The following is a 13,656-nucleotide window of genomic DNA, read 5'->3' on the forward strand; positions in this document are numbered from 1 at the left end:
GCACATGAATATATGATTTTTACAATATCTGTATTTTTGAACTTCATTAATCCATTGAAAGGTCATAAAATTGATCACAGACCCATGGTGACCTGGTTTATGACCGGCACAACTTACAACCTATAACACCAGGCTCATTCACGGCTGAAAGTTGAAAGGACCACCTGTAACAGGTATTAGGAGGGGACCAGTACTCAGCCCCCTTCTGGCTTAACAAACTAAGTTGACAAACATCGCATGCTTTCCAAACGCGATCAGGGCCCATGGGAAGACGTGTTTGGGATCCAGAAATTTTCACGAAGACTTTTATTCAATGCTCTATCTATGTGGATAATAATGAGCATCTTTTTGGAGGACATTAGATCTCCCCCCAGGGAAGTGTTCAGCTCTCTGCATCTGCCCTACTCTCTGCATTCCTATTTCTGCTGGAAGACAACCAAGTGCGGAGATGTTCCAGACATCATTGATGGTTAATGGTTGTTACCACCCTTCTCCATTGGCACCTGTGGCTCTGTGACCTTCTTGTGGCTTCCTCTCTCTGAAATTAAATTGTCCTGGTTTTCTCCAGGGCCTGTTTCCACAATCTCCTTGCCAGGTACTGTTTCCATGACGTTTCTTCGTGGTCCTTCACGATGTAAGAATTCTCTTCGCATTTGCTGGCTTTCCCCAAAGACCAGCTGGAAGGGAAGTGCTCAGAGGATCATTGGTTGCCCCCTTCCCTCTTTGGAAGAGCATTATAGCTCCCACTGCCTTTAGAAAGTTCAAAACATCCTTAAAGATCCATCTCATCCTGGGCCCCCTTTTTTTGAACTATTACCATCTGGCAGACGGTACAGGACAAATAGGCTGAAAAACAGCTTCTATCCCAGAGCAGTAACTATATTGAATTCTACTGTAGAGTGCAACATTAATGCAATATTAGGGGTTTTCAATTTAATTGTACAGAATGTGTTTTTGTTTTATTTTTATAGTTTTTTTAATGGATAATGTACAATTAATTTCATTGTACAAGGTGCCATCATAATAAAGTAAACTATTAAACTATTATTGCTTGGTCCCGGAGATGTTCTAATGACTTTGGAGAGGAGTTGAGTACTAATAAAATCCGGGTTGATCCGATGGCCACACTGCCGAACGATTTCTTCCATTGAGTCAGCTGCAACCTGAGCCACCGCAATCGCCTTGAAGATCCAGGAGACCTGAAACAAATCCGGAAAACAAATGATTTCCGGATCGACCTTGAGAATTAACCCTGATCAGCAACAGAGCTTCTGGAGAAAAAGTCCTCGCTTCAAGTGAGGGAACTTTGAAACTCACTGAGGAAAACTTTGTATTTGTTTGGAAGTCACCACATCCAGATTCATGTATTGCACGCAGCAGGCTAGGCACATTAAAAAAAACAAAACATTGATGGGGTTAGCAGAGACGGCTAAATCGACTGTTTGAAGAAAAAAATACAAAATTCATTGGTTTCTACTTGGAACAGATGTTTTGGGACTTTGCAGGATGGTTACAGGAATTAGGTATTTTTAATCTAGTGAAAGGAAGGACTAGGGGTGACATGAGAGCAGTCTTCCAATATTTCAATCCATCGATCAGAAGATAGCTGGAAGGGATCTTGGAGATCTTCTAGTCCAACCCACTTGCTTCGCATCGTAATGGGCTCCAAGAGGAGGGGACCCCGTCTCCCCTATTGGCAAGATGGTGAGAAACGCATCAGAGAAACGTGATGGAGCTGGGTTGGGGCAACAGTGCACGTGTCCACAGAGAGGGCTCTGAGTGCCTCCTCAGCACTGGTATAGGACTTCCTGCTCAAGCAGGGGACTGGACTAGAAGACCTTCAAGGTCCCTTCCAACTGTATTATTTTATGTTCTATGACTGTGCAAACAACCATCATCTTGAAAAAAACCTAAGCAGCATTGAATCCAGTTAATACTAGAATGGGAGGCCACATGGAAGTATTTCCAGACAGAAAACCACTGCTGTGGGGTTGCCTATACAATAGAGAGGGATGACCACATACAGGCGAGGTAGTCCTCAACTTACAACAGTTCATTTAGTGACCATTCAAAGATACAATGGCACTGAAAAAAGTGGCTTATGACTGCTTTTCACCCACAATCACATGATCAAAATTCAGAAGCTTGGCAAACCGACTCATATTTATGACGGTTTGTAGTGTCTTGGGGGTCACGAGATCACTTTTTGCAACCGTTGAATGAACAAAATCCGGGAGGAAGCCAGATTCACTTAACAACCAAATGACTAACTTAACAACTGCAACGATACTCTAAAGAAAGGTGGCAGGAATTCCCTGAACAACTGTCTTGCTTAACCACAGAAATTTTGGGGCACCATTATGGTCATAAGTAGAGGACTATCTGTATAAAGGAGTTTTTTTTTCTTTTTAACGAATTAGGCCAATGGGATGGGTTGGAAAGAGACAGGAAGTGGAAATCATAGCAAGGAAGAAGGCTTTTGAAAATCAGAAAATCGTAGCAGTTCCGGAGAAGCCACACAGTATAAGAGCAGCTTCCAGTCTGATTAAGCAATATTGCTTAATTCTGCATATATATTTTTGGTGACAATGATCAGCATGCCTGGCATTAGGCCACCTGCCTGCCTTGGTTTTTCCTCCCCTCCTTCCAGTTTGCATTTGTGATTACCAATTAAAAGGGAAGCTGCCTTGCGATGGGAAGAGTTCTGGCTCAGCAGGAAATCCCACATCTGATCCAACATTTCAGGAAGGTTTTGCTTGCGTTTATTTATCTGGGGAAAACAAGGCAACAAACAAGCCAATGAACTATATAGTTTCCTTTTTTTTTTTTTTTTTTACAAAGGGGCCGCTTTCTTGGTAAGGTCTCTAGTCCTCATGTCCTCAACAACAATGTCTTCCATAACATATTGTATTTTATGATATTGTATCGTATCGTATCATACTGTACTGTACTAAACTATATTATTATGCTCTACTATATTTTATTATACTAAACAATATTATTATACTATACTATATTAAACTGTACTATACTATCCTATTATACAATGCAATGCAATGCAATACAATAATATTATTACATTATATAGTATAGTATAGTATAGTATAGTATAGTATAGTATAGTATAGTATAGTATAGTCATTAGTATTAGTATTAGTATTAGTATTAGTATTACCAGTAGTATTAGTATTAGTATTGTATTATACTGTATTATATATGCACAAACATTTATGTTATTAAAGATAGTTTTATCCAAATTAAAACCATAAAGGAAAATAAAGAAAAATAGCAGATAGTGAAAGAAGAAAATACAAAAAGAAAAGGGAAAGAAAGATGATAAGGAAATGGCTTCTTATAAATGCATTTATATTTTGCCCCCCTCTACATCATAGTTTCCTTTTTCTACAAACTGCCAGTTCTAATCCTCAAACCCACAAACCAGCAATGTTTCTAGTCCTCCTGGATGCATCGAACCTCTGCTGTTCCTGATAAAGCAAAAACCCAAGCAGAATCCCTCTAGCCAATTTAGTCTAGTGGTTAAGGCATCAGGCAACAAACCAGTCAGGCCTTTGGGATGAAAATCACCTGGGTTACTTTGAGCCAATCACTAGGAGATGGAGAGTTCTAGTCCTGCCTTTGGCATGAAAGCTGACTGGGTGGCTTTGGGCCAATCACCAGGGAATTGTGAGTTCTAGTCCTGTCTTAGTCATGAAAGTCACCTGGGTGACTTTGGTGCAGTCCCTCTCTCTCAGTGCAACCCACCTCACAGGGTTGTTGTAAAGAAAATCAGAGGAGAAGAAGAAGTATTAGGGATGTCCACCAGCTTGAATTATTTATAAAAACAATAAAGGCAGGACCAAAAAAAAACAGTATACTCTAATCTGGAACAAAACAAGCCATCTTGGCTCATACTTACAATGATGAAGCAGATGTTGGAATACATGCTATGGAGACTGGTATACATTTCATAGTCAAACAAGTTGCTGGGAAAATCCTCCCAGTTCATGAAGGAGACACAGGAGTTGAGGTGTTCCTGGAGACCTGGGCCAAGGGAGGAAAGATGGAGTCAGATGACCCAGTTCTGATTCTGTACATGTTCTAGAGAGAAAACCCAGCTTTCTCCTTGCTCAGGAGGTAGGAAAGTTAATAAGCTATCCCAGGACTAATCTATGGCAGGGCAAGGGGGCACCTGAAGGCCAGAGAAGGAAAAATGGATGGAAACCTATTAAGGAGAGAAATTCCTTAAATCTCTTTGGTAGGAGATTCTACCAAGAAATAAGGAGAAATTTAGTGACAATGAGAGCAATCAACCAATGGAACAGAAGTCGCCTTCAGAAGTTGTGGGAGCTTCATCCCTAGAAGCTTTCAAGAAGAGACTGGACTGCCATCTGTCAGAGATGGTATTGTCACATGTAAATGACTAACCCTGTGATTGATTGATGTATATATCAAAAGGATGTAAATATTAATTCCCTTTTCCAATAACCACCCCCTCATAACTCCTCCTTATCTTTACTCCGCCTCCTTAGTATATAAACCCCATCCCGCTCCTTCATCCCTGGCTCTCTCCTGTCATGATACCTGTTAAGATATTTAATAGAAACTTCTTTAATTTCCCTTCCATAATTACTGTTAGGTTATTCATAGCTGCAGCTTGATTATTCATGGCTTCCTTTATAAATTCTTTGAGTTCATTAAAAGAAGCCTCCTGACTCTGTGAATCAGCCGGAAGTTGTGCTTTCTGTGTCACTACTGACACTACTGGAGAACTCCCTCCGCCTCTAGGAGCTCCTGGCTTAACTTGTTCAGAAGCCATCTTTTTTTTTAAAAAAAATCTTTTTTCCTTTCACAGCCACAAAATCCCTTGAACAGTTTTCAAAAGCTTGTAATTTATAGTCTATGATTTATCAAGCAAAATAGTCTTTTCTCCACAAGCTCTCAGCAGCTTTAATCCACTCTCAAAGTGCAAAGTTCTCAATAAACACTTTTGTTTCTAACTTTCACTTTCACACCCATAATAAAGGCGTCATCTTTAGCCTCCAGCTCAAAGAGATTCAATTAGAAACAGAGAAAGAAATTTGAGGAGGATATAAAGTCAATTAAAGATGTTGTTGAAGTAAAGCATAATGAAATAAGAGATGATATTGCTTTTGCAGTCTCAGGATTGTCAAAACTTATTATCCAGGTGGAAGAGAGAGTGGAAGAAATTAATGAAGCCAATCTGAACCTGGAAAACAAAGTAGGAGACATTATGACTAAAACAGAAAAGGTGGATGATGAATTGGTAATGTTACAATACAGATCTATGGAATTTGGTCTGAGACTGAGAGGGTTAAAAGAAAATAGCTGGGAAAACTTAAAGGACATTTGTGCAGAAGCAATTGCAGGGCTAATCAAAGAAAGTCCAGATGATGTGGCAAGTCGAATTGATAAAATCTACAGAGTTAATTCTTGGGTGGCAAGAAACCAGGAGGATCAGAAATGACATTTTACAAAGAGCTGATGTGGTTCCCATCTCCCCCCCCCAAAAGGCGGGGGGAAGAATCAGACCCAGGAAACTACAGACCAATCAGCCTAACATCAACACCTGGGAAGATACTGGAAAATATCAAAAAACCAGATGTTTTACAAATAAATAGTTATAGCTAGAAAGCAGCATGGATTTGTTAAAAACAGTTGAGGCCAAAGCAATTTTATTTCATTCTTTGACAAAGTGACTAAATTAGTAGACCAGCGAAATCTTGTGGACATAGTATACTTAGATTTCAGCAAGGCATTTGACAAAGTAGACCACACCCTACTTCTTGGTAAGCTAGAAACAAGTGGGATAGATAGCATCACCACCAGCTGAATTTGTAACTGGCTAACAAACCGGACTCAACAAATAGTCTTTAACTGGTCTGCACCTACATGGAGGGGAAGTAAGCAGTGAGATACCACAAGGTTCCCGTCTTAGGCCCAGTATTCTTCATAAATGACATAGAAGGGGAACTTATCTAATTTGCAGCTGATACTAAGCTGGCAGGAATAGCCAACACCCTAGGTATCTTATTTATCAATTGTTGTTTGTATCCTATGATTAATGATTGTAACTATGATTTATGAACTATGACCTATCACTTTATTGTTTGCATGTACACTGCAAGTTTATGGACCAGAGACAAATTCCTTCTGTGTCCAATCACACTTGGCCAATAAAGAATTCCATTCCATTCCATTCCATTCCACTCCACTCCACTCCACTCCCCACCCCACCCCATCCCATGCCATTCAGCGGTGAAATCATTTGAAGTCTGCTATTGGTTCTATGAGTCTGCTACGGAGCGCACGCTTTGCCTGAGGCGCGCCCGTGCAGTGCTAACGAAAGAACATTTTTAGGCCTTCCGAGCCTGCTAAGATCAGTAGAACAGCGAGGGGGGGGGATCTGCTGTGCCACATCATTTAGATTAGCTAAAAAGCAGGAAATCCAATGATTCTAGCTAATATAAGTTGCATATCACAGCTGATCGTCGCCCAGCTGATTGTCAGTTCGCCCAAACCGGTAGCATTTTTTACTATCCGTTTGCCCGAACTGGTCCAAACTGGTAGCATTTCACTCCTGATCCCATCCTATCCTATCCCATCCCATCCCAATCTGCAGAATCAAGGTGCAGTCTTACCTGATATTCTAATATTCCAAACTTTGCAAATGTCTATTCTTTGCTCGTTGGATTTCCAAACTCATAAAAAAGATCCTCCTTTCCTTTCTTCTCCTCCATTCTACTTTGCTCGACTCCTCTCTCCTCCACTCCGCTTCGCTCTGCTTCGCTCTTATCTCCTCCACTCCGGTCTGATCTACTTTTATCTCCTCTACTCCACTCTTATCTCCTCCACTCAACTCCACTTTGCTCCACTTCTCCTCCATTCTGCTCTGCTCTTAGGTCCTCCATTCCACTTCGCTCTGCTCTTATCTCCTCCACTCCGCTTTGCTCTGCTCCGCTCTTATCTCCTCCACTCCGCTTCGCTCTGCTCCGCTCTTCTCTCCTCCACTCAGCTCCACTCTGTTTCGTTCTTATCGCCTCCACTCCACTCCACTCCGCTTTGCCCTGCTCCACTCGTCTCTCCTCCACTCTGCTCTGCTCCGCTCTTAACTACTCCACTCCACTTCACTCTGCTCTTATTTTCTCCACTCCGCTTCACTCTGCTCCGTTCTTATCTCCTCCAATCCACTCTGCTCTTATCTCCTCCAATCTGCTCTGCTCTGCTCTTATCTCCTCCACTCCGCTTCCCTCTGCATCCACTCTTATCTCCGCCAGTCCACTCTGCTTTGCTTTTATCTCCTCCACTTGACTCTGCTCCGCTCTTATCTGCTCCACTCTGCTCCACTCAGCTTCGCTTTTATCTCCTCCACTCAGCTCCGCTCTGCTCCACTGTGTTCCACTCTTCCACTCCACTCCTCTCTACTCTTCTCCACTCTGATCCCCTCAAATCCCCTGTTCTGCTCTTATCTCCTCCACTAAGCTCCGCTCTGCTCTGCTTTTATCTCCTCCACTTCTCTCTGCTCCACTCTTATCTCCTCTACTCCGCTCTGCTCTGCTCCACTCCACTCCACTCTCCTCTCCACAGCTCTCATCTCCTTCATTTTGCCTTTATATCTCTGCCCCCAAGGGTCCCCAATGACATCACAGCATTGTTTATGTTCTCATAGAGGACAGCTGATGTCATGACCCAAGAAGCCTCTTACTTCCCAAGATAATGTGGATGGGATATGGAGGGGCCCCTTGATAACCCCCTTGATAACATTTGCAATATCATGGGGAGCAAAGCCAGGGGTTTCCTACAGAATTACCCAGTTGGATGGTGTCTTTCAACCTGTTGATCTCAAAAGAACCTAAACAAGATTAAGGCTGATCAACTTTATTCTTTGTTTGGCTAAGTCTGCCACTGAGCTTGGTTTTTTTATTTGTTTTATTATGATATATGAGATATGAGATATATGATATATGATATGAGATATGAGATATGATATATATGATATGACATGACATGACATTATGTACCATATTTTTCAGGGTATAAAATGCACCTTTTTACCCCCTAAAAGAGGGTGATAATCTGGGTGCATTTTATAGTTCGAATGTAGCCCTGCCCAACCTCTAAAATGGAGGTTTCAGAGGCTGAACAAAGCCTCTGAAAACTCCATTTGAGAGGCTGAAAAAAAAAGCAAGGCGCAGAGCTCACAACCAGCGAACCTATTGCTAAAGTTCACTCTGGGAACAGCTGATTGGGGGTATTCCGGGAGGCTGATCCACCTGCCAATCAGCTTTTTTCTTATTTTCCTCCCCAAAAACTAAGGTGTGTCTTATACTCTGTTGCGTCTTATAGCCCGAAAAATACGGTAGTCCTTGTCTTACAACAGTTCTTTTAGTGATGGTTCAAATCTACAATGACACTGAACCAAGTGACTTATGACCATTTTTCACACTTATGTTGTGGCATCTCCATGGTCATATGATCAAAATTCAGACGTCTGGCAACTGACTCACATTTATGACAGTCGCAGTGTCCCAGGAGTCACATGATCTCCTTTTGCAACCTTCTGGCAAGCAAAGTCAAGGGGGAAACTTAACAACTATGTTACTAATTTGGGAACTTATTTAGGAACATGACCTTTTGTGACCTTTCCTGTTGGGTTCCCACAAGCAAGTCAATGGAGAAGCTGGCAGAGAAAGTCACAATTTGCTCCAGTAATTCACTTGTACCCTCACCTGCTTAGTAGCAACTACACCCTGACTCACCAAGCTCATGCCTCGCACACCCAATAGCAGGTATTTCTGACCCCATCATGCTCATGCTTCATGGATCATTTATGACCACCTTGTTCATTTTATGTTCATTACAAAAAAAGGTCATGAAATTGAGCTGGTCATGCTGGATGCCTCGACTTTTGACAGTCATGACTGATGACAGAAATTCCAGATTCTGTTGTATTTCATGGTCAAAAACTACCTGTAGTAAAAACTGATTTCTTGTGAAAGCATGATTTCACCATGGAAACCCTAAGCAATTGTATTTTCATATTCTTTAGTGTAAGAGTTTAGGTTGCTTTCTATTTAGAGGATCTTTGCTCAACCATTTTTCTAGTGAGGCAGTACATGTGATTAAATGTTTATGATTTACAATTGCAAAATAAAATACAATTGTTTTGTATCAAATATAATTTTTTTTCTTATCAACAGCTAGGAGAAGAACAAATATTTGGAAATTAATATTTCCATGTAGCCTTTCCCTAAATCATCATACTTCATCTTGATTGGGCAGTTGGAGCATTAGTTGGCTAACAAAAATAGCATAATTAGAGGTAATTCTGAATTTGGGGGCTATAGTCATGTATGAATTTTAGGAGGAGTAGTCCAAGAAGATAGGAGGAGCTCTGTATTGGCAGATCAGAACCCACATTTCACATTTCCTACGAAATTTGCAAACTAAATAAAAATGTTCTCTGCCCAGACTATTGAAGGGTTTTCAAAGAATAAAGGCAACTAATAATCAATTAATTGAATCATTGAACACAAAAAACACAAACAGAAGCATGTGAAAATGTTATAATTACATAGCTGATATTTCTTTTCTTAATAAAAGGATAAATGTTAAATAAAAAATTAGTAAAAGTAAAGGAATAAATTGGAATTAGACCAGGAAAATAAGATCTGCCAATGCCCTTCCAGCTCATTTCAATGACTTGCTACCAGAAGTTGTGGGTGCTTCATCACTGGAGGTTTTTAAGAAGAGACTGGATAGCCATTTGCCTGGGATTGTATGGCATCTCCTGCTTAAACAGGAGGTTGGACTAGAAGACCTTCAAGGTCCCTTCAGGCTGTGTTCTGATTGATGGATGGATGGATGGATGGATGGATGGATGGATGGATTGTGTGGAATGAGCTGATGCGATAAATCAAGGCTGGTTCCACAGGTTGTCCAGCCCTGTACCATATATACTTGGATATAAAGGCAGGACAGTGTCTGGAGAGTGTTTTCTCCCCTGAGGCCTTTCCCTCTTGTGCACCCTTGACAAGAGAGGGGGCTCTTTCAGGCCATGCTTGATCTCCATCTGAGGAGCCTTCAGAGAGGTCCTGACAGTTGTTCTGTGTGCCAAATTAGAGAACACCAGTGCTGGAGGCTGCACCTTCTTCCTGACCTCCAATGGAGCTGGGGAAGACATCATAAGCGGAGGCAAGATCTGCGTGGTTCCCTGAGTGGCTGAGGAACTGGATGAGTGGGAGCCAAAGAAGTGGACTTCCTAGTTGTCCCACTGCCTTGGGTCATTATTATTGATCTGTGGATGGGGCTCCTTGCTGTCCTTCTTCTTCAGGAAGGGCAACGTTTTCAGCATATGAGACATCCTGTCATGAAGAGTGAGTGCTAGAACTGGAAGGAGATCCTATCAATAAAGAAGAAGGTTTGTAACTCCAGATTGAAATCAAAGATCCATGGTGCTCCTGTCTGACTGTCTGTCTGTCATCTATCTATCTATCTATCTATCTATCTATCTATCTATCTATCTATCTATCTATCTATCGGTCTATCTATCTATCATCTACCTACCTACCTACCTACCTACCTATCTATCTGCCTATCTCCTATCTATTTATCACATGTTCTTCCTGTGTCAACTCAGAAAGCTCAGACTGCCCAAGGAGCTGCTGATTCAGTTCTACAGAGGAATTATTGAGTCTGTCATTTGTACTTCTACAACTGTCTGTTTGGCACAGCAACCAAACTAAAAGTCCACTAAAGAGAGAAGATGGCAAGGAAGTAACAGGCAGCAGAGAGAAAGCAGAGCCACTTAACTTGTTCTTTGCATCGGTCTTCACGCAAATAGAAACTATAGCCCAATCTACCAAAAACATAACTGTAAAAGACAGATTAGAAATAAAAGTTAAAATAAGCAAAAAAATAAAAAAGAGAACACTTGTCTGATGTTGAGGAATATAAACCACCAGGACTTGATGGATTACATCCCAGCGTTTTGAAGGAGGTGGCAGATGTTATCTCAGAACCATTGTACCACATTTTTCAAAAATATTGGAGCACCGGGGAACTACTAGAGGATAGGAAAAGAGCTGATGTGGTTCCCATCTCCCCCCACCCAAAAGGCGGGGGGAAGAATCAGACCCAGGAAACTACAGACCAATCAGCCTGACATCAACACCTGGGAAGATACTGGAAAATATAAAAAAAACCAGATGTTTTAGAAATAAATAGTTATAGCTAGAAGCCAGCATGGGTTTGTTAAAAACAGATCAGGCCAAAGGTATCTACGAGACCGCCTTCTGCCACCAGTAGCCTCTCACCGACCAGTACGCTCCCGTAGAGAGGGGCTCCTCAGGGTGCCGTCGGCCAAACAATGTCGACTGGCGGCCCCTAGGGGGAGAGCCTTCTCTGTGGGAACACCTGCCATCTGGAACGAGCTCCTCCTGGAGATACGGAGGATCCCGGACCTGCGCGCTTTCCGTCGTGCCATCAAAACATTTCTTTTCCAGCAGGCCGGCCTGGCCTAACCTCTCTTTTAAACTGTTTTTTAAAACTTTAAAAATTTTTAAATTTGTCTTATGAATTTGGGGTGTTTTAAATTTCGTTTTCCGGGCCAATTATTTAATTGTATTTTAATGGATTTTTAATATTTGTATTATATGTACTTTATTTGGCTGTTCACCGCCCTGAGTCCTTCGGGAGTAGGGCGGTATACAAATTCAATAAATAATAATAATAACAATTTCATTCTTTGACAAAGTGACTAAATTAGACCAGCGAAATCTTGTGGACATAGTATACTTAGATTTCAGCAAGGCATTTGACAAAGTAGACCACACCTTACTTCTTGGTAAGCTAGAAACAAGTGGGATAGATAGCATCACCACCAGCTGAATTTGTAACTGGCTAACAAACCGGACTCAACAAATAGTCTTTAACTGGTCTGCCCCTACATGGAGGGGAAGTAAGCAGTGAGATACCACAAGGTTCCCGTCTTAGGCCCAGTACTCTTCATAAATGACATAGAAGGGGAACTTATCTAATTTGCAGCTGATACTAAGCTGGCAGGAATAGCCAACACCCTAGGTATCTTATTTATCAATTGTTGTTTGTATCCTATGATTAATGATTGTAACTATGATTTATGAACTATGACCTATCACTTTATTGTTTGCATGTACACTGCAAGCTTATGGACCAGAGACAAATTCCTTCTGTGTCCAATCACACTTGGCCAATAAAGAATTCCATTCCATTCCATTCCATTCCACTCCACTGCACTCCCCACCCCATCCCATGCCATTCAGTGGTGAAATCATTTGAAGTCTGCTATTGGTTCTATGAGTCTGCTACGGAGCGCGCGCTTTGCCTGAGGCACGCCCGTGCAGTGCTAAAGAAAGAACATTTTTAGGCCTTCCGAGCCTGCTAAGATCAGTAGAACAGCGAGGGGGGGGAAAATCTGCTGTGCCACATGATTTAGATTAGCTAAAAAGCAGGAAATCCAATGATTCTAGCTAATATAAGTTGCATATCACAGCTGATCGTCGCCCAGCTGATTGTCAGTTCGCCCAAACCGGTAGCATTTTTTACTATCCGTTTGCCCGAACTGGTCCAAACTGGTAGCATTTCACTCCTGATCCCATCCTATCCTATCCCATCCCATCCCAATCTGCAGAATCAAGGTGCAGTCTTACCTGATATTCTAATATTCCAAACTTTGCAAATGTCTATTCTTTGCTCGTTGGATTTCCAAACTCATAAAAAAGGTCCTCCATTCCTTTCTTCTCCCCCATTCTACTTTGCTCGACTCCTTTCTCCTCCACTCCGCTTCGCTCTGCTTCGCTCTTATCTCCTCCAATCCACTCCGCTCTTATCTCCTCCAATCTGCTCTGTTCTGCTCTTATCTACTCCACTCCACTTCCCTCTGCATCGGCTCTTATCTCCTCCACTCCACTCCGCTTTGCTCTTATCTCCTCCACTCCGCTTCTCTCTGCATCCACTCTTATCTCCTCCAGTCCACTCTGCTTTGCTTTTATCTCCTCCACTTGACTCTGCTTCGCTCTTATCTGCTCCACTCTGCTCCACTCAGCTTCGCTTTTATCTCCTCCACTCAGCTCCGCTCTGCTCCACTGTGTTCCACTCTTCCACTCCACTCCTTCACTCTGCTTCACTCTGATCCCCTCAAATCCCGTTCTGCTCTTATCTCCTCCACTAAACTCCGCTCTGCTCTGCTTTTATCTTCTCTCTGCTCCACTCTTATCTCCTCTACTCCGCTCTTCTCCTCTCCGCTCCACTCCACTCTCCTCTCCACAGCTCTCATCTCCTTCATTTTGCCTTTATATCTCTGCCCCCAAGGGTCCCCAATGACATCACAGCATTGTTTATGTTCTCATGGGGGACAGCTGATGTCATGACCCAAGAAGCCTCTTACTTCCCAAGATAATGTGGATGGGATATGGAGGGGCCCCTTGATAACCCCCTTGATAACATTTACAATATCATGGGGAGCAAAGCCAGGAGACTCCTACAGAATTACCCAGTTGGATGGTGCCCTTCAACCTGCTAGATCTCAAAAGAACCTAAACAAGATTAAGGCTGATCAACTTTATTCTTTGTTTGGCTAAGTTTGCCACTGAGCTTGGT

The 13,656-nt window shown here is 42.1% G+C and overlaps 1 protein-coding gene and 1 long non-coding RNA gene across 3 annotated transcripts; both read right to left on the minus strand.

Annotated features, from left to right (window-relative positions):
* Positions 1-951: 951 nt before the first annotated feature.
* On the minus strand, positions 952-7,616 carry LOC148114121 (uncharacterized). Of its 2 annotated transcripts, XM_087892260.1 has the most exons (5): positions 6,660-7,616; positions 3,917-4,041; positions 2,668-2,770; positions 1,318-1,381; positions 952-1,199 (listed from the first exon to the last, which is right to left on the minus strand). In XM_087892260.1, exons 2-5 carry the CDS (start codon positions 4,004-4,006, stop codon positions 1,037-1,039), a joined length of 420 nt encoding a protein of 139 aa, XP_087748386.1. In that variant the 5' UTR covers positions 4,007-4,041; positions 6,660-7,616; the 3' UTR covers positions 952-1,036. The 2 variants fall into 2 exon arrangements, 1 of the variants encoding a protein (XP_087748386.1); XR_015733869.1 differs by lacking the exon at positions 1,318-1,381 and having other exon boundaries at positions 6,660-7,604.
* A 1,954-nt stretch (positions 7,617-9,570) lies between these two features.
* LOC148114122 (uncharacterized) lies at positions 9,571-13,286 on the minus strand. The gene is made up of 2 exons (XR_015733870.1): positions 12,708-13,286; positions 9,571-10,420 (listed from the first exon to the last, which is right to left on the minus strand). It is a non-coding gene; the product is annotated as an uncharacterized LOC148114122 (long non-coding RNA).
* Between the last annotated feature and the right edge of the window lie 370 nt (positions 13,287-13,656).

Source organism: Pantherophis guttatus, chromosome 4 (genome assembly GCF_059756535.1).
Source record: "Pantherophis guttatus breed Tessera chromosome 4, ASM5975653v1, whole genome shotgun sequence".
In the NCBI taxonomy this organism is placed as follows: Eukaryota; Metazoa; Chordata; class Lepidosauria; order Squamata; family Colubridae; genus Pantherophis; species Pantherophis guttatus.